Here is a 24,950-nt window from a genome sequence, read left to right as displayed (position 1 = left end):
GAAGTGCTGTCGGTTCGCCGTCCATCAATTCGAAGACTGGCACGTACGAGCGGGCGCCTGGAGGTCAATAATCCCGTCCTCGATGTGCTGGGTGCCTGTTCCGTCTCATGTTGGTTTCGTACTGTTATCAGCTTTCCTTGCTTGAAATACGTACCCTTTCAATCCTCTCCTCTCGAGTTCCTTCAGACGGTCATGTTGGCGGAAGGTGAGGTCGTTGGAGATGCCATAACCGCCCTCCTTCATACAGGCCTTGCCTTTAAAGTTTCGACTTTATCATCAGACTCCCGATATTTCACTATTAAGGGTCGTGGTTTATTCGGATTGTCACGCTGGATTCCTAGGCGGTGAGCACGGATAACGTGAGATTTTTCCCACGTTTTAAAAAAAGTCTTTACGCTGTCATTGAGAAGTACTATTATCTTTTCTTTACATAATAAGCGTGTCTCTTCTGACGATTCTGGCACTCCGTAGAAAATAACGACTGAACGACTCCAGCCTATGGAGTTTATCTGACATCTTGTTCTGTATCGTTTCGGCTTTTTCTGTCAGCGCATCTATGTCGTCATACATGATAATGTTTGTCTGTTGGAGAGCGTTCAAGTCCGACTGAGTAGTGGCTAGTTGACTTTCAATCTGTCCACACTTGGCTGATTGTGTCTGTACGTCCGACTTGACTGAACTAATTTGATTACTAATACCCGTCTTGACAGCACGAAGCTCAGATGTGACGGCGCGAATCTCTTTGTGGATAGTGTTTTGAACCTCTTCGAGAGCAGGTGGGCCGGGGTGAGCTTCTATATCGCCAGAGCAAAGTAGCAAATCTGATACAACACCGGCTGGCACAGACTCCTGAAGATCCGGGGTAGAAAAGGTCTTCAGCAACCCATGCTTGCCGTAAAAGGCGACTAACGGGATCTGGTGGTCAGACTCGCTGACTTGGTTGATGCATGTCATCGATCCCAATAGCCTGGATCGATGCTCATGATATTAATCACTGGATTGTCTGGTCCAGACTCGATTATTTACAGACCGCCGTCATATAGCTGGAATATTGCTGAGATAGGCTTTAAACAACAAACAAACAAGCAAACAAACAAACATTCTCGCCCATCATACTTCCAGTAGGGAAACCGAGATTAGTAAGAGAGTGAGTGAGTGAGTTTGGTTGTACGCCGCTTTTAGAAATATTCAACCAATGTCGGGAATCGAACCCGGACCTTCGGCGTGAGGAGCAGACGCTTTAAAACCACTAGGCTACCCGACCGCCCCCGACTTGTAAGAGGGAGAAATCAGACTAGGGAGATATGTATGAGAAACACAGTGACATGACACATATACCTGCATATACCTTTCATTTGGCGAATGTATTCAATCCTTAACACAATGTGAGGTAAAATTGGGTTTAACGTCGCGTCCAAGATTATTGCACTTATATAGCGACGTGCATGTACGTGTGTGTGTGGCTCCTTGTACTAGTCCGGACTAATGCCGATTTTATAGTGCTAGCCCACTGAGATACCATTCCGCAGTTTAACATGAATATCTCACTAAGACACAATACACTGACTCCGAGCCGACCAGTCCATGTTTTAGCCCCTTAAAGGTAAAAACAAGTACCATCTTTTAATGTCTTATTGTATGCCCCATACGGGGATCGAACCCAGGAACTTCCGCTCTCCGTGCGGAGGCGGTCCTTTAATATAGTACATAGGGAGTATTTTGAAAATTCATTGTGACATGTAATGTTTGTTTGTTGTTAAACGCCGCACTCAGCAATATTCCAGCTATATGACGGCGGTCTGTAAATAACTGGGTCTCAATCATACAATCCAGTAATTGATATGAGCATCGATCTACGCCATTGGGATACGATGACATATATCAACCAAGTCAGCGAGCCTGACCACCCCTCCTGTTAGTCGCCTCTTACGACACACATAATCGCTTTTGACCGCAAGCATGGGTTGCTGAAGACCTATTCTAACCCCGAATCTTCACGGGTCGTCACATGTAATGAATCTACGAGGTCTGAATAACGCTTTAGACAGAGTAATGAATGAATCACCTAAGCAATTTCGTTTATGATGATATGTAATGATATGCCTACATGTGGCATTTCAAATATGTTTTGTTCTATGTATTGCTTAAAAACGGGACCCAATGTTTGATTCGCGAAACATTGGAGTGAGTGAGCGAGTATGGTCTTACGCCACTTTTAGCAATATTCCAGCAATTTCACGGCGGTGAAACACTGGAACCAGTCGCATTTATTTGTAAGTATTGAACACCGACCATTGTACGCTTTGAAAGTTTGTGTTATTTTGGACATGCAAAGATCTTCTTTAAAATAATTATAATTAGGTATATATTGGTTATATAATGACGGACGATTCTCTGACCACGTGGCAGCCTCCTGGTGTTTTGTTTGTGTGTTTGTTGTTTGCACTCAAAGCAATAGCAACTACAAGACGGTGGCCAGTAAATTTTCGATTCTGGACCAGATAAAGCAGTTATTGATATTGCGCGAACGGTCCACACCGTCAACCAAGTCACCGATCCTGATCCATTAACTCGCCTCTTACGACCAGCACTCGTTGCTGGGGACCAATTCTAACACGGAAGTTGTGTATAATCACCACATAGTGAGTGAGTGAGTTGGGTTTAACGTCGCTTTTAACAGTATTCCAGTTATATCACGGCGTGTCACGGTAGGAAAGCCCGAAGTGATGCGGGTCTCAGACGTTTACCACTTCGGTGAAACCCACGAGCACGGGTATGGTGCTGACAAACCTTGAAACATAATTGGGGTGAACCGGGATTCGAACCCACAGTTATAGGTTTCTGGCGTGCCCAAGGGACGCAACTCTGCACAGCGAATCGCGGCGCCTTAGACGACTGGACCACCCGTGCCCCCTCCAAAGTTGTAAGAGATATTAGTTACTTATGATAGTTGTAGGATGATAATGAACGAATTGGGAACATACAACAACCAGTAGTGAAGTGTGACAGTATATGCTATGACCGCCAACGATATTTGATAGTTGGGAAATTTCAAGGTTGACGTTTTTGAATCAGTGGTGCGAAATACATCCACGATTTGTCAAACATCCTTTCACTCGATGAGGCATACTGGGTATTTGTCTCCCAATGGCGATTTGAGAGATGTTCCGCTCCTCTTGCAGCGCCTGGCCATGTTCAGCCAACGTGGTCAGCGTCCTATGACGTTGACGTACACGTCTACCTGTCATGTTCTAGACTTGTTCAATGGGGGAAAGGGCTGGGTTCCTTGCTGGCCAGGGTATTCTATGGATGTTGTCCTCCTGGAGGTAAGCCTTGACGATTCGTGCACGGTGAGCACGGGCGTTGTCGTCCTGAAAGACAAAAGTCGACCCACACGTCTTGTAAACGGGAAAACAAAGATTGTCAGTAAGTTGTTCGGATTGCGCTCTCCAGTAATTTCGTCTTGTACGATATGGAGTAGGGATCGGGCAGTCATAGTGATGTCACTTCAACACGATCCACCACCAAATCTGTCATGAGGTCTCTGACATTGGCTTGAGGTTCGTTTCGACGTCGCCAGACACGACCACGCCTATCAAGGAAAAGCATTGTGAATCGGGACTCATCTGAAGTCGTTAGTCGTCGTTTCGAATCAATAGATCCTGTACTCTTGCGGTTGACAAGGAACGTTCTGAAAGGGGTCGATCCTTAACTTTTGGGGTTTGCTGGTATTTGTTTATAATCTGATAAACACAGACTGTAAAACATTGAACGTATTGGCCACTGCACTCTGGCTTCTGTCCGTTTCCAGCCAATAGGCCGTAGACGATCCGCGCGTTGCAGATGCCCATCGACAGTTCATACACAAACAATGAATGAAATCCAGAAAATCACAACTGTATGAAAAGCAGGATCGATAAGATTGACAGAAATAATGATCCACAAAGATTAATTGACCTTCCTTTAAAGTGTCAATATCAGGAATGACACCCAACGCACGTGTAATCTGTAGGATCGTCATACTTATCTTTGTTCTACTACTCGGTATTAACATTTATATTTAATGTTCCCCTACTTTATTTTAAGAGTATATGACCAACGTGGCAGCCACAGGTTGTGGAATTAACACGTTAATAAATCACGTTCTTGTAATAGAACAAAATGGATGAAATCGTGTTGGTGCAGAACAAAACAAGTATTATCAACAAAAATATATCATGAAATTAATGGAAATCTTATCATCCGGATAGCACACGATATACATTTGTTTTGTTGTGACTATTTTCAATTAAAGTTTTTTATCTCTTTTAATGTATGACATGATATTGATTATGGCTGTTTAGCTAACATGCGTGTCTATTACAATATTAGATGATTGTTCCACTGGATATTTCATGAATGCAAAAACAACTATATTATATCACAACCTACACACAGAAAAGGTTTGTTAAAATGCAAATTAAGGTGACTCATCCTAAACACAACCATAGCAATTGTGATCACATAGTTTTCGTTCCCATACCATTGTGATCATATAACATCCATCCCTATATCAGTGTGATCACATCTTCTCCGTTAATAAACCACTGTGATCAAATCATCTCCATTCCTGTACCATTTGTATCATATCTTCATCATTACTATCCCATTGTGATCATATAGTTTCCATTCTTCCACATTGTGATCACATCTTCTCCACCTCAATGCCATTGTGATCACATTTTCTCCTTTCCTATGCCATTTAGGCCATTCTTTCTCCATACCTGTACCATTGTGATCATATCTTCTCCATCCCTGTACCATTGTGATCATATCTTCTAAATCCCTATGCCATTGTGATCATATATTCTCCATCTCTACACCATTGTTCTCTGTTACTATACCATTGCTATCATATCTTCTCCTTTACTTTACCACTGTGATCATATCGTCTCCGTTACTAAACCATCGTCTTCATATCTATTCCGTTCCAATACCATTGTGATCACATGTTCTCCGTTCCTGTATCATTGTGATCATATATTCTCCGTTCCTGGACCGTTGTGATCACATATTCTTCGTTCCTGTATCATTGTGATCACATATTCTCCGTTCCTGGACCATTGTGATCATATATTCTCCGTTCCTGGACCGTTGTGATCATATATTCTCCGTTCCTGTATCATTGTGATCACATATTCTCCATTCCTGTATCATTGTGATCATATATTCTCCGTTCCTGGACCATTGTGATCATATATTCTCCGTTCCTGGACCGTTGTGATCATATATTCTCCGTTCCTGTATCATTGTGATCACATATTCTCCATTCCTGTATCATTGTGATCATATATTCTCCGTTCCTGGACCATTGTGATCATATATTCTCCGTTCCTGGACCGTTGTGATCATATATTCTCCGTTCCTGTATCATTGTGATCATATATTCTCCGTTCCTTGACCATTGTGATCATATATTCTCCGTTCCTGTATCATTGTGATAATCTATTCTCCGTTCCTGTATCATTGTGATCATCTATTCTCCGTTCCCGGACCATTGTGATCATCTATTCTCCGTTCCTGTATCATTGTGATCATCTATTCTCAGTTCCTGTATCATTGTGATCACATATTCTCCGTTCCTGCATCATTGTGATCATATATCCTCCGTTCCTGGACCATTGTGATCACATATTCTCCGTTCCCGGACCATTGTGATCATCTATTCTCCCTTCCTGTATCATTGTGATCACATATTCTCCGTTCCTGCATCATTGTGATCATATATTCTCCGTTCCTGGACCATTGTGATCATACCTTCTCCTACCCTAGACCTTAGCGTATTAATGACAAAGGAGTCAGTGTCACACGAGGCATTAGCTATATAACGTAATATTAATATGTTTATATATTCATTAAAGTACTTGGGGCCATTTGTGTAATTTGTAAGTCGTGCATATTGAGGGAATGTTTGCATGAACATCTTTCAGCAGAGATTATTATTTATGATTATTGAAAGGGTTTTGATCTTATTCTGCTTTAATATTTAATGGTGTCCCAACTTTAAGGCAGAAATGTAACGTTCTCTTCCAAAATGTTGTTTATATATCGAACGCCCTTATTAACCAAATCAATCCAGTTTTCAATCGTTTCTTTTTTTCAGCAAACCATTTATTTCTGACAGATGGTTGGAATGCAACGAAGACCTAAAACTGCAACAAGAGGTCAACAGCTCTTTGTAAAAGTAATTCCGTAACATTTCAAAGACACCGTTTTTCATACATTAACACTTTCGAAAGTAAGGCCAGAATATATAATTATTTTTTTAAAAAGTATAGATTATTGTTTTAGGAATCTTCCAATAATGTATTATTTTAGTGCCATTACTGCTTCTTTTACTTTCAAAACATTAAAATCTCAATAATTTTTATCACAAATGGCCTGGTCACGATCTGGTAAAGAAATATATTCAGTAATAGACTATAGACTTCATTATAATCTACATGTATGATGTAAAATATTAGGAGAAGCATAAATATAGGCCTTTTTGGCCTGTATGCTAATCCTTTTTCCATTTTGTAACGTTATGAAATGTAAAATCTGAACATTAATGGAAATAAATTACTGTTTAAATCATATATTCAGTAATTCAATCGTACCATTCATTGAATATTCCCATTATCATTCGCGCAACATCACGACGAATTAGAATCTGTTCACGTTTTATGCCAGTGTCACTGGAGAGAACAGCTGGTATAAGGTAGGATCTCACACGCTTAGACTGAAGTTCTGGTTTGTGTACGAACATATTACAACAAGCCTCATTTTACACCGCAAAGAGGGGAGCTGGTGTCAATAGAATGTGTTTTTTTCACCAGATTGATTTCATGATATCCCGATGTCTAAATTTGAACAAGAAACAGTAAACTTCTGCATTACCATTTCATACCATGATCATAAGTATGTTTTTCCTGTATCTGATTATTTGGGCAATTGTAAAACAGTTTGCACCAAAGGGCGTATCTGTGATTTTAAAGGCACACACTTCCCGTGTTAACAAAACCACATGACAGGTTAACATTGAAATGGGGGTGCGCGCATTCCCTCTAGATTCGCCCTTATGTTTGTACGTACCTGCATGTATTGTACATTCCGTTTGGGAATATGTCTCTTATGAACTGTAGCTCACATAGCGTTGATACCTGTTGATGGGAAAATGGTATGCTATGCTACTTGTGTTGTGTATTCGACCCTGTATATCTGTATATACTATTCTTCGTGTCTAATAACCGCTCAAGTATGTTTTTATTCCGTAGATATTTATGCATTTAGGTATTGTTATGTTCCTGACACCTTAAATCATTTCGACGTCTCTTCACTATGGGTATTTTTGATAATAGAAATGTGACGTTTATCATTTGAAACGTGTATCCGTAACACAAGCCTATGACATTAAACCATGTATGTCATACCTCAATGATATGAGTATGCAAATTAGATTACCGGAAACGGCACTTTTGTCATACAAACAACGTGAATTCCTTCCGTCATGTTGATGTCGGAGACAACGTTTTAATAAATACAAGGGAGGTGATCAGTGCTAACAGTGAGGTCAAGTTGATATTGAAGGTTACCAGATGGTTACAGATTGATGGTATCGAAGATGTCTGTCACAGATACAGTCTTTAAATATCACGCCGATAACCAATTTCTTGACGAATGATGACAAGCTGTTTATGTCGGTGAACACTTTCAGCAAGTCTATATCTTGCGACCTATGGTTTATGAGAAAGTCAAACGTCAAATTTCATGAAAGATATGCAAAGCAACCACGCTAGACGTCCAAACGGCTAACAATCATTCTGCACATACACACTTTGTCCAAAGCGTGAATGACAAACAATGTTCCACCAAATCAAAACGCGCAGATAATTGCTCACAAGAACAACTGGTATTTGCCGAGCTTTTAGCAATACAGATTAACGGGACAACATAATTATTTTTAGACTCTGTATGTATTTCCATATAAAAACTACATATACTCAACAACAAACGTTCCTGTGACACCAATATTTTAGTGTATTTTTCAAACAAGTAAAGTTTGGTTTTTAGTATTGTAGTTCATGTATGGAATCAAGTCACAAAAACGCAACTGCTACAGAAAAGCTTTCCATGCAAAAGTTGGGTTTTATGCAAGCCCCATGCATTTCACTACCCAAGAATGTGAACAAAAAACGTGCGTTAACGGGATTCCAGTTGCATTTTTTAGCATCGTGCTGACAACAACCACTCAGAAAAACAACAAAATTACGCAATTATTCAACATTACGAAATGCCACCTCTGGCCGAAAATGAGCATCTGCGAGCCATTGGTATGCTTGAAGCAGGATCGAGTCAACGTGATGTTGCAAGACACTCTAACGTCCACAGAAACACTATTTGGTGTTTATGACAACGTTGGCAACAGACGAATTCAGTCAGAGACAATCATCGGAGTGGCAGGCCACGTGTAACCTGTAATCGACAAAACAACTGGATTCGAAAAACACACCTACGAAATCGATTCCAGCAAGCAACAGTGACTGCAAGAAGCATCCCTGGCCTTCGACGAATATCTTCACAAACTGTACGTCGTCGCCTCAGATGTGCAGGGATTGTCGCCAGAAGACCCGCCAGACGTCCCATTTTGACAGGAAACCACCATCAGGCGCGTCTACAGTGGTGCAGACAGCGTCTACGCTGGATGGCCATGCAGTGGGGACAAGTTCTATTCACTGACGAGTCTCGTTTTCACCTCAGCCACTGCGGTGGACGGATTCGAGTGTACCGACGTCGAGGTGAACGTTATGTATTGGATGACACACCTCTAATCTGCCCAAAAAACCGCATGTGCACCAAACCTGCCTTTTCAAATGCTACGCTAGTTTTCAGTTGTTTCGTGCCGTTGACGTTAAGTTTGTACAATTTGTTTGTTGTTTCACGCGGTGCTCAGCAATATTCAAGCTATATGACGGCGGTCTATAAATAATCGAGTCTGGACCAGACAATCCAGTGATCGATATCATGAGCGCCGATCCACGCAATTGGGATCAATGACATGCATCAACCAAGTCAGCGAGCCTGACCACACGATCCCGTTAGTCGCCTTTTACACCAAGCATAGTCGGCTTTTACGGCAAGGTTGCTGAAGACAAATGATGATGCAACAGAGATGGATATTGTATAATAATTGTATTAGTCATTCTACATGTGGTACTGTTTTGCTGTCCATGCCCAAGCTGCATTGAATATATCAAATCATGTTGAGTTGTGTTGATTGAGTACGTCAAGTTGGCCTGACAGCTTAAGGAGGGGGGAAAGCCGCGTAGGTTGTGGAGACACAGAGTGTTGCGTGTACACATGTATACTTTAAAACGTGCACTTACATTGCCAGGAGTGATTGAATGCCAATTTGAGCAGCTTTTGGGTCATTTCCCGATGCGCCATGTAGGAGGAAAGTCCGAAATGATGTTAATACCGCTGTGGAGAAATCTGCCAAATTCGGTATGGTACAGACAATTTTTCAGATTCAGATTCAGTTTATTCAGAATCCTAGGCCATCTAACCCATAGTGCATTACATATATCTTAACTCTATTAGGTGCACTCACTCACTCACTCACTCACTCACTCACTCACTCACTCACTCACTCACTCACTCACGCACGCACTCACTTGCCAGACGAAGCTGGAATGGACACAGTACATGCTGTTGCTTTTCTTATGAGTTATGGACGTGAGACGTAACGGTTGGCGTATTTCAGATTCTTCGTGTGACCGGATGCACAGACAGTTCCCGATGGATGGACAACAGATCCATGTAGCGCATCCTTGTCGCTCCAAGTTGGACATAATTGCCGATATTGCCAGGTCTGCGGATCAAAAGGTAACAGAACAACAAAAGCTAAGTTAAGTTACGTGATATCATAATATAGTACACTGAACAAAGAAAGTTTGGGATCATGAATATTCTTAGGGATATTTTTATGAAATCGTAGTCTTCACTTCAAAAAATATCCCCACAAATATTCATCATTCCTAACTTCTTATGTTCAATATATAATAATGGACACTAATAAGGCGCCGAATCCACCCACTGATGCCTTCTTACATCGCTACATTATAAACAGTCCGTGGATCAGTGTTCACCCGGATTTCATTCTCATCTCGCCAAGGAATATAGAACCCACATTCACATTACGATCTCAACTAAAATATAAATACAATGCACATGTACTTTATACGTGTACATCTTTATGTCACTTCCTCTTGTGACAAGGGGACGGTCGGGTAGCCTAGTGGTTAAAGTGTTCGCTCGTCATGCCGAAGACCCGGGTTGATTCCCGACATGGGTACAATGTGTGAAGCCCATTTTGGTGTCCCCCGCCGTTATATTGCTCGAATATTGCTAAAAGCGGCGTAAAAGCAAACTCACTCACTTCTCTTGTGACATCCTCATGTACAACAGGCACAACATATTTTTGGGGGACAAACTGGACTATCTATATTTGCTAACCCATCTGTAATGATGTACAACTATGTTGTTGCATAATGTGTCCTCTGTTTTTTAACCTTTTCTTGTACATATGGATTTCCACGAGATTGATGAAATCTATTTTTCAGTACGTTATCTGTATCACAAAATGTTAAATGAAACGAGGGGCGTTCAATAGGTTTTGCAACTGCAATATAAGACAAAGTCGCAGAATATCTTTTGCACTTTTATTTTTCAATATAATATCCATGCACCTCAGTACACTTATTCCATTTATCCTTCAAGCTTTTAATACCACTTTTATATAAATCTGCAGACTGGCCCTCTAACCACGCCTCTGTGGCAGCCTTATGTCCTCGTCATCCTGGAAGCGTCTTCCATGTAGGGCAGATTTCATTTGCCGGATATATATATGTTTGTACTTACCTCCAAAGGTCACAGTCGTCCCACAATCTATTACTCCTTCGACTGCTACTATATGATTGGATATCTCAGTGTGTCTCCGGGACAGCCGCCCGATGACCATGAGGATCGGGTGGTCACAATGTGTGACATGATCGAACCACCAAGACACGTTATACCAAAGGAGAGGGCACGGGTGGCCCAGTCGTCTAAGGCGCCGCGATTCGCTGTGCAGAGTTGCGTCCCTTGGACACGCCAGAAACCTATGATTGTGGGTTCGAATCCCGGTTCGCCCTGATTATGTTTCTAGGTTTGTCAGCACCATACCCGTGCTCGTGGGTTTCACCGAAATGGTAAACGTCTGAGACCTGCATCTCTTCGGGCTTTCCTCCCACATTAAGCTGACACGCCGTGATATAACTGGAATAATGTTAAAAGCGGCGTTAAACCCAACTCACTCACTCACTACACCAAAGGAGAACCCCTTCACTGTGTCTCATACTAGAGCAGGTGTTTATCAGTTCCACGTGTTGCAGGGTTGTGACGATGCTTTCTACATTGTCGACCTCGGTGACCTTGTAAACAACTACCAACGTTGGCGGAGACTGATGCCACGGGTGACGCCGTTCTACGGTGAGGGATTAGTTCTGGAGATATCCATTCTGAGTGAATGAAGGTTGTAGCTAGCAATATAGATTTTATGACGGCGACCTGCATATGGGATTTAGACCTGATACACCAGTAGCCTTAGCACGAACGGTGAGCCACGGGGACATACAGTTTCTGTTATTTCTCTTTGTTTTTCACTTCAATGCCAGCTCAATACCACCAGTGCAGGTTTTAGTTATTGTTGAAAAGATACTTTGTAGCCTACTTTGTAGGGGAGTTGCCTCAATTCTTGATACATTCACGTTTTATTGTAATGTATGTATAACTTGGAGTACTTATCCACCATCCTGGGAGCAAAAGTCTGTGAATGCTTAGTGTGATGTAAATAGCTCCAGATAGACCAATTGTTTCCTGTAGATAGCCTTTGATCTGGCAACAATGGCGTCATATATTCAATTACAAGCAGGTCCTTCCCAAAACTAATAAGATTCACATTTACCTCGGCAAAAACATTTCCCTTTTATCGTGTTTAGCCAAGAAGTTTAGGTTAAGTTCAGATATATATATATATATATTCATTCAGATATATATATATATATATATATGATCTGATATCATTCAATAACGGTCAAATAGCCAATTTCCTTCCATATACTTAGGCACCTTAGCTAGAAATAAAAGAGACCAGTGACACCGCCTTATCTGTTTCATATTTACATCTATGACTAAAGATTCAGAGTGACAAAAAACAAACCAGAAGAATGTGAAACTGTATGACGACAGTCAACTTTACCTTGATGTCGAGCCATATTCCAGCAGCTCCAGTCTTTAGCGTCTACAATTCACAACGTTTAAGGTATAATCGATCATTTCACAGAGCGTCATAAAACTTAAAACATTCAAGGCCCCAACAAAGCTTTCAAAAACGTTTGATGGTAAACATGTGGTGGACGTGTAAAGGACATTTCAAAATTTGACCCATGAATGACCACAATGATGACCTATACAATTCCCTATTTTGACTCGTACCATAATTTATGTTCCCGGGTTTTTTAGGTCAACGATTAACTTGCCTTTGTGTGTGTTTGTGACGGATTCTAAAGGCTGGCTGGATAAGCTAACCTTTCCATGAACACCTCGTATCATCACTATTTCATATTGAATCATAAACACATGCTTTTCATATGCTCTGAATCGTACAAATAGTTGATGACACATGGCGATATATTTTGTTCAGGTTTTTAATATGTCAAAGTGGTGTGACATTGAATTGCCCCATATTGAGATTGAATAGAGTTTGAATGTATTGCGCACACAACTCAAAAGGGAAATATCTGTGTCCTTATTAGGAGTTTGTCTAAATCGGGAAACCACAAGACAGAGAGACAACATAAAATGCTTAATATTTATCATCAATTATGCATTCATTTACGATCCGTTTTTGTAGTTGTGAGAACATTGACTGTATTATTTATCTTTGTACGTTCCCCCTTCACTGCAGCTGTCAAGTGTAATGCTGATCCAATATTTCTACGAGTTCTTTCCCAGCTTGGAGCGGGGTTCGACTGTGCCAGCAAGGTACATTCTTGTACTAATTATTAACTGATCGGTTTTATCATCCGGTGCTCTTTAAACACTATTTGCTTTCCGGACAGCCACATGGCCATACCTTGACCTGCATGTGTTCCACAGATAGTGATGGAAACTTTCTTGCCACTGAATCTAATGAGGAATATTGAATTCTAAGGCTGTATGATGTTAGACCTAGCTGTATGATGTTGAAATGTTGTCCCACCATTGCTGCCTGTGGTAGGGTTTATTTGTTATATGAGACAACATATATCTGACAACACAATAATATCAACAACATTCTCCCCTCCATGGGGAGTATACAAGCTGCCCAGAGGAGCTAGGAGGTTTACAACCACATTACCATCTCATCCATTCGCATGTGGTTGATCGATCATGGCAGAAATGTAGAAAAATGACTATTTTTAGATATGTTGAAAATGTTTCAAATTTTCATAATATCTTTAAGCCTTATATTTTAACATTTCACGTTTTCGAACTGATTTTCCCGGCTCGTTCTTACCAGGATATATTAATACAATTGTTAAATTAGTTGGTTTTGTCGCTGCACTGTGTAAATGCATTATGATGTCATCATAAGTATGACGTCCTTCATATGTCATTGTCAGTTACACTGAAGACCTGTCATGAGACACTGAAAGTACTATGTCTGAAACTGATATAAAGAAGATATTGGTCTAACGTGGACTTTATTATTTTATATCCGTTCCTTACAATGGTCTGATCTCTATATTTGCAGTGCGAGATAGAGACTGTGTTACAGATGGGCGTGGCCCCGGGCCGAGTTGTGTATGCCAACCCATGCAAGCAGACTTCCCACCTTGAGTATGCGGCAAGGAATAACATAGATCTTATGACCTTTGACAACGAGGCTGAACTCTATAAGGTCAAGTCAACTTATCCACATGCACGGTAACTATAGATACACCTGAACCAGTAGTCAAAAGCAGGAAACTGCTCCCAGATCTATTTGGACACAAGCAACAGCAACAAGAATGATACTGATGCACTCCGTACAGGAATTGTTGATAACATTGCATGTGTTAGTGGATAAATATGAGGTGAAATGGGGTTTAACGTCGCGTCCAAGATTATTACACTTATATAGCGATGGCATGCACGTGTATGTGTGTGTGTGGCTGCTTGTACTAGTCCGGACTGATGCCGATTTATAGTGCTAGCCCACTGAGATACCATACCGCAGTTTAACATGAATACCCCACTCAGACACAGATACTGACTCCGAGCCGACCAGTCCTTGTTTTAGCCCTTTAATGCCGAACGCCAGACAGGGTAACAACAAGTACCATCTTTTAACGTCTTTTGGTATGACGCGGCTGGGGAACCCCGGACCTTACGCTCTCCGGGCGGACGCTCTACCATTAGACCACGGAGGCGGTCCGGATAAATATGAAAGAATGAAAGTGAGCTACGTTATAACCAGTGACAGGGTATAAAGTGGTGATTCGTCATAGTAATTGTAAATTCTATATGATTTTTCTTATAGTTTAAGGGGGGGGGGGGGAGGGGGGGGGGGCACGGGTGGCCCAGTCGTCTAAGGCGCCGCGATTCGCTTTGCAGAGTTGCGTCCCCTGGACACGCCAGAAACCTATAATTGTGGGTTCGAATCCCGGTTCGCCCCGATTATGTTTCTAGGTTTGTCAGCACCATACCCGTGCTCGTGGGTTTCACCGAAGTGGTAAACGTCTGAGACCTACATCACTTCGGTCTTTCCTCCCACATTAAGCTGACAACTGGAATAAATGTAAAAGCGGCGTTAAACCCAACTCACTCACTCGCTATAGTTTAAGGGTTTAAAGTAAATATTGGATACGTACGTCTGAGACTAATGGCGTAAGTTGATGATTACATTACTTAAATTTCCCGAAAGGGGGGGGCATCTCCAAATGGTATGTGATTTTCTGCAAAACCATAAGCTATTTTTGACCGTGCTGTATAACAAATCACAATCACTATGACAATAAAACAAACGCTTAGCCAGTGTGCTACCCGGTCTTCCCTTGGATCTAAGGTATTTGTAAATTTATAACAGATGTCAATCTCATGAAAATCAGATCTTACATTTCGCTACCGCTAAACAAAGATCTGAGGACATCCCATTACGGGTAACGTCAGAACGACCTTTCGCGAACTTTGACCGACCATTGAAATGACTGACAAAAAATCGACATTAGCCAATCAGAGGGCAGCGTTCTCGAGCTTTACGACACTAGTTTCAAACTGCCGACCACGCTTCGAAACATATTTTGACGTATTCTCGATTAATTTTTTTAAACTAATAAAAAGAACATCCTTGAATGACTAATAGATTGTGAAAGTCATACAGCCCATAACTGTCGTTCAGAATACCCTCCCACCTTTCGAGGGTGCATGATTAGAAAACACATTCCGACTGTCACTTTCATGATCTCGTAAGCGACGCTCTGATTGGTTGGATGAAAGGTCGTTCTGACGTGACCCTTAAAGGAATGTCTTCAGATCTGTGTTTAGCGATAGCGAGAAATAAGATCTGATCTTAATGAGATTATAACAGATGTATACTATTGAAAGCTCACAGCCACCGGGGATACCTGACATTGGTACTGAAGAGTACTATTTGTGACTCCAACATATGTTTGGTTCAGATCCTCGGAGTTGTATGTTTTAAGTTGACATGACGGCCATGCTGATCTCTTAGGTTTGGAGTCAAGATATTGTTGAAAGCAGTTCTTGGCAATTTGTTAAACATCAAAAATACTTTGCTATGACTGTTCCTTAAAATATCTGATTCATGTGCTCAGACACCAGCCACATCACGATGATGTCATGCTTATGCCATGAGGTCCTCTCGTCTCACGTTAAGCATATCTTAGAAAATCTAGACTGGTTATTCTCTGTCATTGACTACATATAAGCATTGGTATATATTTACTGCCTGCTGACGATCACTGCCTGCAGTTCAAGGATGTACGTACATGTATACATCAGCTTTAGTGCAATGTCACAACATCTCTTACATCGGCAAAAATGTCATCCCTTTTCATGTTTATTATACTTTGGATACAGGACAGAAAAATTACAAACCCCTGTGTCCTAAATATTACATGTCTCCATATGTTTCCAGACTCCTAATGCGGATTGTCCCCCCAGCTGGCAATAAAGTTATGTACGACCTCTCGGCCAAGTTTGGCTGCCACCTTGCTGACGTCAGCGACCTACTGCGGACAGCTAAAAACCTTGATCTTGATGTTGTAGGAGTAAGGTCAGTCGCTTGGTTCTTCTCTGTCCACTCTCATTAAACACATATCTTTATCTCCTCGTTGTGTGAAGATAGGACAACCCCTCCATAAAAGGTGAGGTGAAATGGGGTTTAACGTCGCGTCCAAGATTATTGCACTTGTATAGCGGCGCGCGTGTGTGTGTGTGTGTGCGTGCGTGCGCGCGCTCGCTCTTGTTCTAGTCCGGACTGATGCCGATTTATAGTGCTAGCTCACTGACCAGTTCTTGTTTTAAAAGACGTTAAAAGATTGTACTTGTTGTTTCCCTGTCTGGCGCTCGGCATTATAGGCTTGAAACAAGGAGTGTTCGGCTCGGAGTCAGTATACTGTGTTTGTGTGGGGTATTCATGTTAAACTGCGGCATGGTTTCTCAGTGGGCTATACAATCGGGACCGCGTCCGTGGTCTAGTAGTAGAGTGTCCGCCCGGAGAGCGGAAGGTCCGGGGCTTTAATGCCGAGCGCCAGACAGGGAAACAACAAGTACCACCTTTTAACGTCTATTGGTATCCATCCATAGAAGGCCGCGTCAGGTGTATCTTAAGCGATCTTGGACCACTCAAACTAAGCATGTGTCTGTTATTGAGTTAATCATTTGCCAGCTTTCTAAACCAATTCGGCTTCGTTTTATTACCACTTCGATTCAGAAATTTCAATTTTAACAAAAGAAAACATACACATAATATCAATATGCCTCCGATGATACTCTGTGTGTACATGCCATGACGCTTTAGAAACGACAGTGTGTATAAAGTCTCATGAACATGATGTAGCGGCCTGTATTATTTGCATTCGGAACTGGCTGCTTATCTTCGTTTATGCTGGTCTGATTGTGACACTCATTCGTATAGAAAATTTCGAAGCCTCAGCGCTGATTGGCGAGGCTATAAAAATTTTGCGTGGTGAGGTGTCATGTCGGAGAAAAAGATAAACATCATGAGAAGTGAGCATTTTCTAATAAACAAATATTGTTATTTCTGGGCTATGATTGGAAACCTACTTTTCCTACCAAATCACTCCACCACTACTTTTTTCTGATGGGCTCTCGTGTTAAAAAAAGAGTCATTAACCGCCTCAAGCGTACAATATTTTCTTACCTGTTGGTGAGAAACCCATTTGAGAGAAGTTGTATCAAACATTCCTGAGATCATTTTCCAGATTTTAGTTTGCGTATAACACCAAGATTACTGCACTCGTGTCTGACATACATCAATTTTTTACAACTTGTTTTAAAACGAGTTCTCTCGCGTTGTAAAATAGTATATGATAGCCACTCGTGTTGTCATCTACGTCCTTTATGAAGAACCTGGTTCGATGTTACTGCTCCAAACATTACATCATGAATAAACTGATCCCCATCTTGCTAGACATCGTTGCCAGTCATTCGTGACCAACTCGTGTTATTTCGGGACAAGCCGAATAGCGACTCGTGCCCCTTTCGTGGCCATTTTTGCGACCGGGTTCCGTCTTAACGCAAACTGGCATACCAAAAATAATTGTCAACTCGTTGCGTAATGGTTCACATATATATCCCCATATATTATATATATTTCAGATGCAATTTAAAGCACATCTGAACATGCGGAATTATACAGTATGATTGAAGATATTAAACTGTGCCTTGGGTATATTTTTAGATGCAAGACATATGTAAGATCAAAAATTATATCTGAGGGATTCTTTGATTCGCACATAACAATCATCGATAGGGTGACGAGTCTTCTTGCAGGTTACGGAAAGGGGCGAGTGGAGATGAATGCGTTGCCAGTATTCGGTATCCGCGCTGGTTAATACATGACATTGTCTCTGCTTTCCTTTGTGTCATCCTCACCACCAGTTTCCACGTGGGCAGCGGAATAAAGGACCCGGAAGTGTTCGCCACGTCACTACAGAGAGCCAGCAGTGTGTTTGGGATTGCAGCGAAAATGGGATTCACTCTAGATACTCTTGACGTTGGCGGAGGCATCTATGGACACAGAGGAGCACCAGTATCTTTTGAAAAGGTACAACATCTTGTCTGTCCAGGGCCCACTTGCACAAAGCGATCTTAGCGCTACGACTATTGTAAGCCTATGTTAAAGTATGGGAGTTGCCATCATCTTAGCGCTTAGATCGCTTTGTGCAAGAGGGCCCTGGTCCAGATGGCGTAATAAATAAGGTGGATTCAGGAGTTTGGGAAAGGAGGGGCGCCTACTACCAAAGTAAGAAATGGAACTTTGTAGGACATGTGATAGGGGGGCTGCCACAGTTGCCACAAAAAATAACTGGTATACACGCACGCACGCACGCACGCACGCACGCACGCACGCACGCACGCACGCACGTTGTAAATGAGTTCACTGATAGCTACTTTATTTCCAGGTTGCCACCGCCTTGAATAGATCTCTAGACGAGTTCTTTCCCGTGAGCTCCAATGTCAAGGTCATGGCAGAACCGGGGCGGTACTTTGCAGCTTCGCCTTTCACCTTAGTGACAAGTGTGATTGCAAAGAGGAAGTGCACGGCCGTCGTTGGGGAAAGAGATCTAAATGAGCGTGAGTGACTGTTAAAATTATACCACAGTGGCCTGTAAAACATCGATTCTTACAAGCAAATCGGAGGCTCACACCATGAACATGACTCCTTGAAATAAGGTTCCACGTGGTTACTACCCGAACCTCAGCTCTTATGACAAGCAGGTGTTTTGGGGCCTTGCTGGCCCAGACTTCCCTCGAGGGAGATCTGCAGCACAACGCATGCACAAATACGCTTTCTCATGGTTGTGAGGTAACGCGGTGAACGAGTAAGTGAGTGTGGTTTTACGCCGCTTTTAGCAATATTCCAGCAATACCACGGCGGGAGACACCAGAAATAGGCTTCATACATTGTACTCTTGCCGAGAATCGAACCCGGGTCTTCGGCGTGACGAGCGAAAACGTTAACCACTAGGCTACCCAACCGCCCCCGTGGTGAACCAAGCCAGCATAGATCAGTGCAATCATTTATAGTACATATTATGACGATCATAAGAAAGTCATCTTCCCGAAGCAAGAGAGTAAACTGACTTTAAAAGTCCAGTTTCCACCCTTGCCGAACTAGGCTAGAATTACTGTGCTCGATCATAGCGCCACCAGTGGCTATTACCAGTTATGTCCCCTCTAAGCCTCTCCTATGGACCAATGAGATTCCACCTCTCGTATCACATGCTTTTGTTTCACCCAAAATGGTGGCGCCCAATCAAGACGATCTGATTGATAATCAAGATCTATTTTGTGATAAACCGTGTCTTACATCGTGAAATACATCAAATCACGTGAGTACCTTGATTAAAAACATGAAAAGATTTGCAAAAATATCTGCTGACAACGAGTTTGCGGTGCACATGTTTTGCAAATCCTGCAATCGACCGAAATCTGCACGACAGTTAACGAACCGGATTTCGATTTCGGTGCGCGATTTGGATTGGACTATGCATAGACTCGTTAGTCCAGCCAAAATGTAACTCCATAATACCAGCCTAGTTCGGCAAGGGTGGAAACTGGACTTTCATAGTCAGTTAACTCACTTGCCTCGGGAAGATGAAGAAAGTATACCGATACTTTTTTCAAACTGATAAATAAGTAACAAACCACATGTTGATGCAACTGTATTACGAAAGCTTAGGAACACAATATTGATCATCCGCTGACAACATCAGATCCCACACGGCACTGGGGTAAAATGGGCGATGTCGCAGATAACACTCAGGATGACGTGTGAGTGAGCATGATCATTACTGTAGCAAAATGAATGTCAATGAGTCAACAATATGTATGACTTCCACGTGTAAATACACAAGTGTGAGAACGACGTTGGACAGAGTTCGTATGGCGGTATGGTTGATGAAATGGTCAGCCATGGCGAAGATTGACGTTGTTCGTGTCGAGAAACTGTACGACACGAGCTGTTTGAGATCGTGTATTATGCTGTTCGAACAAAATCCTTGGGTTGAGCTGCAAGAACGGTAATACGACGGGGCTAACACGAGGTCAATGTAACGCTGGGCATTAAGACTTCCATCAATGACGAACAGTCCGCCATTCCGTCGGCCACATATCCCTATCACACTGCTACCGTCATACGGCACAGTCTCCAGAATATAAACCAGTCTTTCCCCGCCATTTCAGTAAATCTGTGTTCTCCCGTCGGCTCTGAACAGCTGGAACCTGCTGTCATCAGAAACTAACACACGTTGCCACTTACGACATTGCCAACATTGAACTTGGCGTGCCCAAAGTAAGCGCCGAAGTCGATGTTGCCTCGCCAACTACATTTCTCTGAATGGTCGATAGGTCTTGCTATCAGACTCTCGAAGTTGGCGACGTGTGGTGTGATGACTGATGAAACGTCCAAGCGCATTCAGTGCAGATGACGTCAAAGTGAGGAATCTGTTACCTAGGTGCAAGGTGCGGGAATAGCGGTCCTCAATGGCGGTTTTGAGACGGTTTCTAGATCAACTTGGTGATCTTCGTTTGCATGATTCTTGCAACGTGAAAGGCGGTCGGGTAGCCTAGTGGTTAAAACGTTCGCTCTTTACGCCGAAGACCCGGGTTCGATTCCGACATGGGTACAATGTGTAAAGCCCATTTCTGGTGTCCCCTGCCGTGATAGTGCTTGAATATTGCTAAAAGTGGCGTAAAACCAAACTCCCTCACTTTTGCGACGTGCGCGTAACTTGCCTCAGACGACAGCATACCACTTGCTTTCTCTCGTTGTTCAGCAGTTAGCCTTGCTATGTTCTCGGGTATTTTACTGTTGACTAACAACGTTCGGTTGCCATGCCACCGTTTTTATACCCTTACGTACACAAATATCATGCTTCACGTGCATTGGGAGCAGGGATGGCACGGTCGTCTAAGGCGCCTGAATTCGCTGTGCAGAGTTGCGTCCTTTCGACAAACAAACCACTCTGATTTCGAATCCCGGTTTGCAGAGGTTATGTTTCTTGGTTTGTCAGCACCATACGCGTGCTCATGGGTTTCACCAAAGTGGTAAACGTCTGAAGCCTGCATCACTTTGGGCTTTACTCTCACATAATGCTGACACGCCATGATATGACTGGAATTATGTTAAAATCAGCGTTTAACTTCACGTGCAATGCAAGTTGTCTTCTCAACGCCATTTTACCCGTGCTGCATCACCCAAATACAGCAACTTGTGATAATTTTCTATTTGTTACGTTCTGTTGAACAACACGATCACCTTTCTCACCTTCATTGAACGTAAACTATTTATATCTCAAAAACAAATTCTCGGCGTACTTTCTTTTGATCATCAGTATATTTCAATTTAATGAAATTAATAATTTGTTCGGTGATTATTCAAAAATCCCTTAATTGATGCCAAAAAGTAATTGCAAAAACACAACAATTGAATTGACATGTTTACACGACTGGTTTATATTTATTGTATTCTCAGTGAAAACTTTGGACCCGGAGAACCCCCGTGACGTCACCCCAACATATATGTATTATATAAATGACGGTGTATATGGATCGTTAAGCTTCGTTCTCTCAGAAGACACTTGCATGATACCTACATTAGTCAAGGTGAACACTTTATGTATAAAACCAATAAAACCATATTAATAATTAATCCCATTGCATAACTATAAATTATAAAGTGATACCAATAATATGTCAATTGGAAAAATGTAAACGATAAGAAAGTTTTATCTGAGATAAATATATTCAATTGTATTTTCTAAGGAATTTCATTCCGTAGTCTATGCTCGAGATCGCACGTTTTGTCTGTTTTAATAATTTCACAATTAATGTGAGGCAGTGTACCCAAATATTACATGCACCTAACGATTATTGCGATTATTCAGAAGCTTTCTATTTTATAATGACTTTAACAGCAAATAATTTGATCATTGGTATAACCATTTTGGCCTCAGAGAAAAATGAATATATTTCGACACTAACTGACCTGTGCAATGTGAAGGGGCTATTACCGTGGGAGCGAATTTTCTTTTCCGACAAAGCTGTACAATGCTTTTCTAAGTTGAGGATGACCATAGTTTCAATTCGCAGCATTAAATGTCATGGGACCTTTTGAGACAGAAACCTGTAACCAGTGAATCCGGTGATCGTGGGTTCGAATCCCAGATGTACCTGTAATCATGGATTTCTCCAAACTGATAAACCTAAAAAAACCCGGTCAATTCGAGCTGTCCATTCCGACACGCCATGCAATAACTTAAATCCTGTTTAAAAGTTCTCAAAACTGCGTTAAAACCAATCACTCGGTCAGTGTGAATTTAAAGACTCTAATATGTATATGGTTATGTCAGGTACCCGCTAGTGACGTGACCTTCACCTCCAGCCTGTGGGGTCCGACATGTGACGGCAGTGACTGTGTCCTAAAGGAAGGGCCTCTCCCCGAGCTCCAGATCGGGGACTGGTTCTACTTTGAGAACATGGGTGCCTACTCTATCAGTCTCCACTCACGATTCAATGGAATGGCTGTGCCTGAGTGCCATTATATGTGCGAGGAAGAGATCTGGTAAGATGAATGGTACCAACTTATACCACATGAGAACCCTGTTCAGAATAGGTCCCCACCACCGCTTGTCTCCAGATGCTGCTAGATCAGGGCCCACTTGCACAAAGCGATCTTAGCGCTAAGATGATCGTAACTCCCATACTTTAACATAGGCTTACAATAGTTGTAGCGCTAAGATCGCTTTGTGCAAGTGGGCCCAGGTGTCAGGCTTTATAACAGGTTGTTGTGATGCCGCTGGAAACGTGCTGCACAGCGAGATGGGAGATGAGCCCCGATGCCTGATACTGGGTTTCAGTTGGTAGACATTAAGATATCAGTAGCGGGCCTTCCAACGATTCTAGCTAAACGCGGTTACAAGATATCTGTGGTTGGTTTAACCTTAAGCCGTACTGACGCTTAAATATTTGTTCAAAGAATTTCTTCTCGGTTGTAGCTGATCTGTACGTGGTTGAACAGTATTCGTCATTGGACAGATCCGGTGGACTGACATGTGTTCAGCATTAGCACCACATCAACTTCTCATTAGTTTTGTCAGTATTACTGCAGAAACAGATTTGGGTAAACACGTGCTACCAACTAGGTATTTGCTGTGTCTAGTAAATGCAGTCGTCTTCATCCAAATTGTGTGGATAAGGTTGACCTTAAGTTCCTAAGGAGAGGACTGTTGTGTGTGTGTGATGGTTGGACCCTTTACAGGACAAGTAACAATTCATTTTAACTTTGCAGATAAACTCACATCAACCTGATTATGCTCCTATGATGTCTTTCAATATGTATTTGTTAAAGCACGAGGACCTGGGCCCACTTGCACAAAGCGATCTTAACCTAAGACTATTAAGTCTATGCTTAAGTATGGGAGTTACGGTCATCTTAGCGCTAAGATCGCTTTGTGCAAGTGGGCCCTGGTGTCTAATCCTTAACACGGTTAGTTAGAGTCCGATTTGTTATCATGGTCCATGGTCCAAGTGCTCTAACCTATTAAAACCATGTCCACAAATTCAGCACCTAAAAAGCTTAAAAACATTTTTTTGTTAAAGGTATTTTGAATGATATTCAGGAACCCTTTCGCACGTGCACCTCTCTTTGCTAACTCGGGTTATGTAATGCATGACCCGGGAACTAGAACTATTTATTTTGTACCAACTCGAGCACATTTATCAATCACCGAAACATTACTTACCCATGTTGCTGGGTCTATTATGATCAAGCATAGCCCTGATCAAGATAATAGTAATTTCCTTTCCTTCTGTTCTTTTCCTTGAACGAAAAGCTACCAAATCACAATGGCATGCATAGAGTAATGATAGGAAAGAAAAGAAGTTCCGTCGTTGCCAAGTGATGTTTAACTAACATTTCAGTTAGTTGGAGCATCGTGAAAGACAAAGGAGCCATGCTTTAAATGTATGTTATTTTTTTTCAGGGAAACGGTTTTGAAGGGAGCAAGACAGATTAATGGATATAAATAAGATCATCTAGTTTCTCCTGATTTCCAATTGATCAACATGGTGTTTGTTCTCGGTTTGTCCTATTTATAAAAAAACACATGTTACGTAGAGATACAAATCAGTGTCCAACTACCGCTCAACCATACTTGGGGTTCAACACCATATACTTTATGTATGTCTCAGATACATGGCCAATTCTTTTTTATGCCGCCCTATCAGACAGTTTATAAACTGGAAAGTAGAAATTGGATAATTATCACGACAAGTGGATGGCTTTGGATGAATGATACCATTAATGTTTGTTATCACGTGGAATCTGATATTATTGGTTCTACTTTCAATTTCAGTATTGAAATAAATCCTTAATGTTGTAAGAAGTTGGTATTGCGTTTTTCATATTTTGCATTTCACCTTTGAAATTTGAAATTTGATTAATATGTCGTAAATGCAACGATGTTCCATCGCTGCCATTCTGAAGCATTAATGCAATGAAGCCGAATCGACGCCAACAGTTGAAGTGGAAGGATCTTGCCATAATCATAGCATTTCAACTGTCAACAGTCACACTGTTTGTATGTTGTGTAAAGTCGATG

The 24,950-nt window shown here is 41.8% G+C and overlaps 1 protein-coding gene across 1 annotated transcript; it reads left to right on the top strand.

Annotated features, from left to right (window-relative positions):
• Positions 1–8,311: 8,311 nt before the first annotated feature.
• On the top strand, positions 8,312–24,378 carry LOC139479614 (ornithine decarboxylase-like). Its single transcript, XM_071262452.1, has 11 exons — positions 8,312–8,351; positions 9,782–9,903; positions 11,451–11,547; positions 13,025–13,101; positions 13,853–14,025; positions 16,238–16,375; positions 18,226–18,391; positions 18,750–18,921; positions 21,824–21,954; positions 22,701–22,912; positions 24,333–24,378. The coding sequence occupies exons 1-11, from the start codon at positions 8,312–8,314 to the stop codon at positions 24,376–24,378; spliced, it is 1,374 nt and encodes a 457-aa protein (XP_071118553.1).
• Positions 24,379–24,950: the final 572 nt, after the last annotated feature.

This window comes from Haliotis cracherodii, unplaced genomic scaffold, assembly GCF_022045235.1.
Source record: "Haliotis cracherodii isolate W230 unplaced genomic scaffold, xgHalCrac1.p SCAF_4, whole genome shotgun sequence".
Lineage (NCBI taxonomy): Eukaryota > Metazoa > Mollusca > Gastropoda > Lepetellida > Haliotidae > Haliotis > Haliotis cracherodii.
This window is presented reverse-complemented; position numbering and strand designations above follow the sequence as displayed.

Excerpts from the sequence above, each read along its gene's own strand:
- LOC139479614 (XM_071262452.1), top strand. The coding sequence starts at position 8,312 with ATGCCACCTCTGGCCGAAAATGAGCATCTGCGAGCCATTG. Across the intron at positions 13,102-13,852 it reads GGTTCGACTGTGCCAGCAAG|TGCGAGATAGAGACTGTGTT; the intron begins GTACATTCTTGT and ends CTATATTTGCAG. Across the intron at positions 18,922-21,823 it reads GGAAAGAGATCTAAATGAGC|TGAAAACTTTGGACCCGGAG; the intron begins GTGAGTGACTGT and ends TTGTATTCTCAG.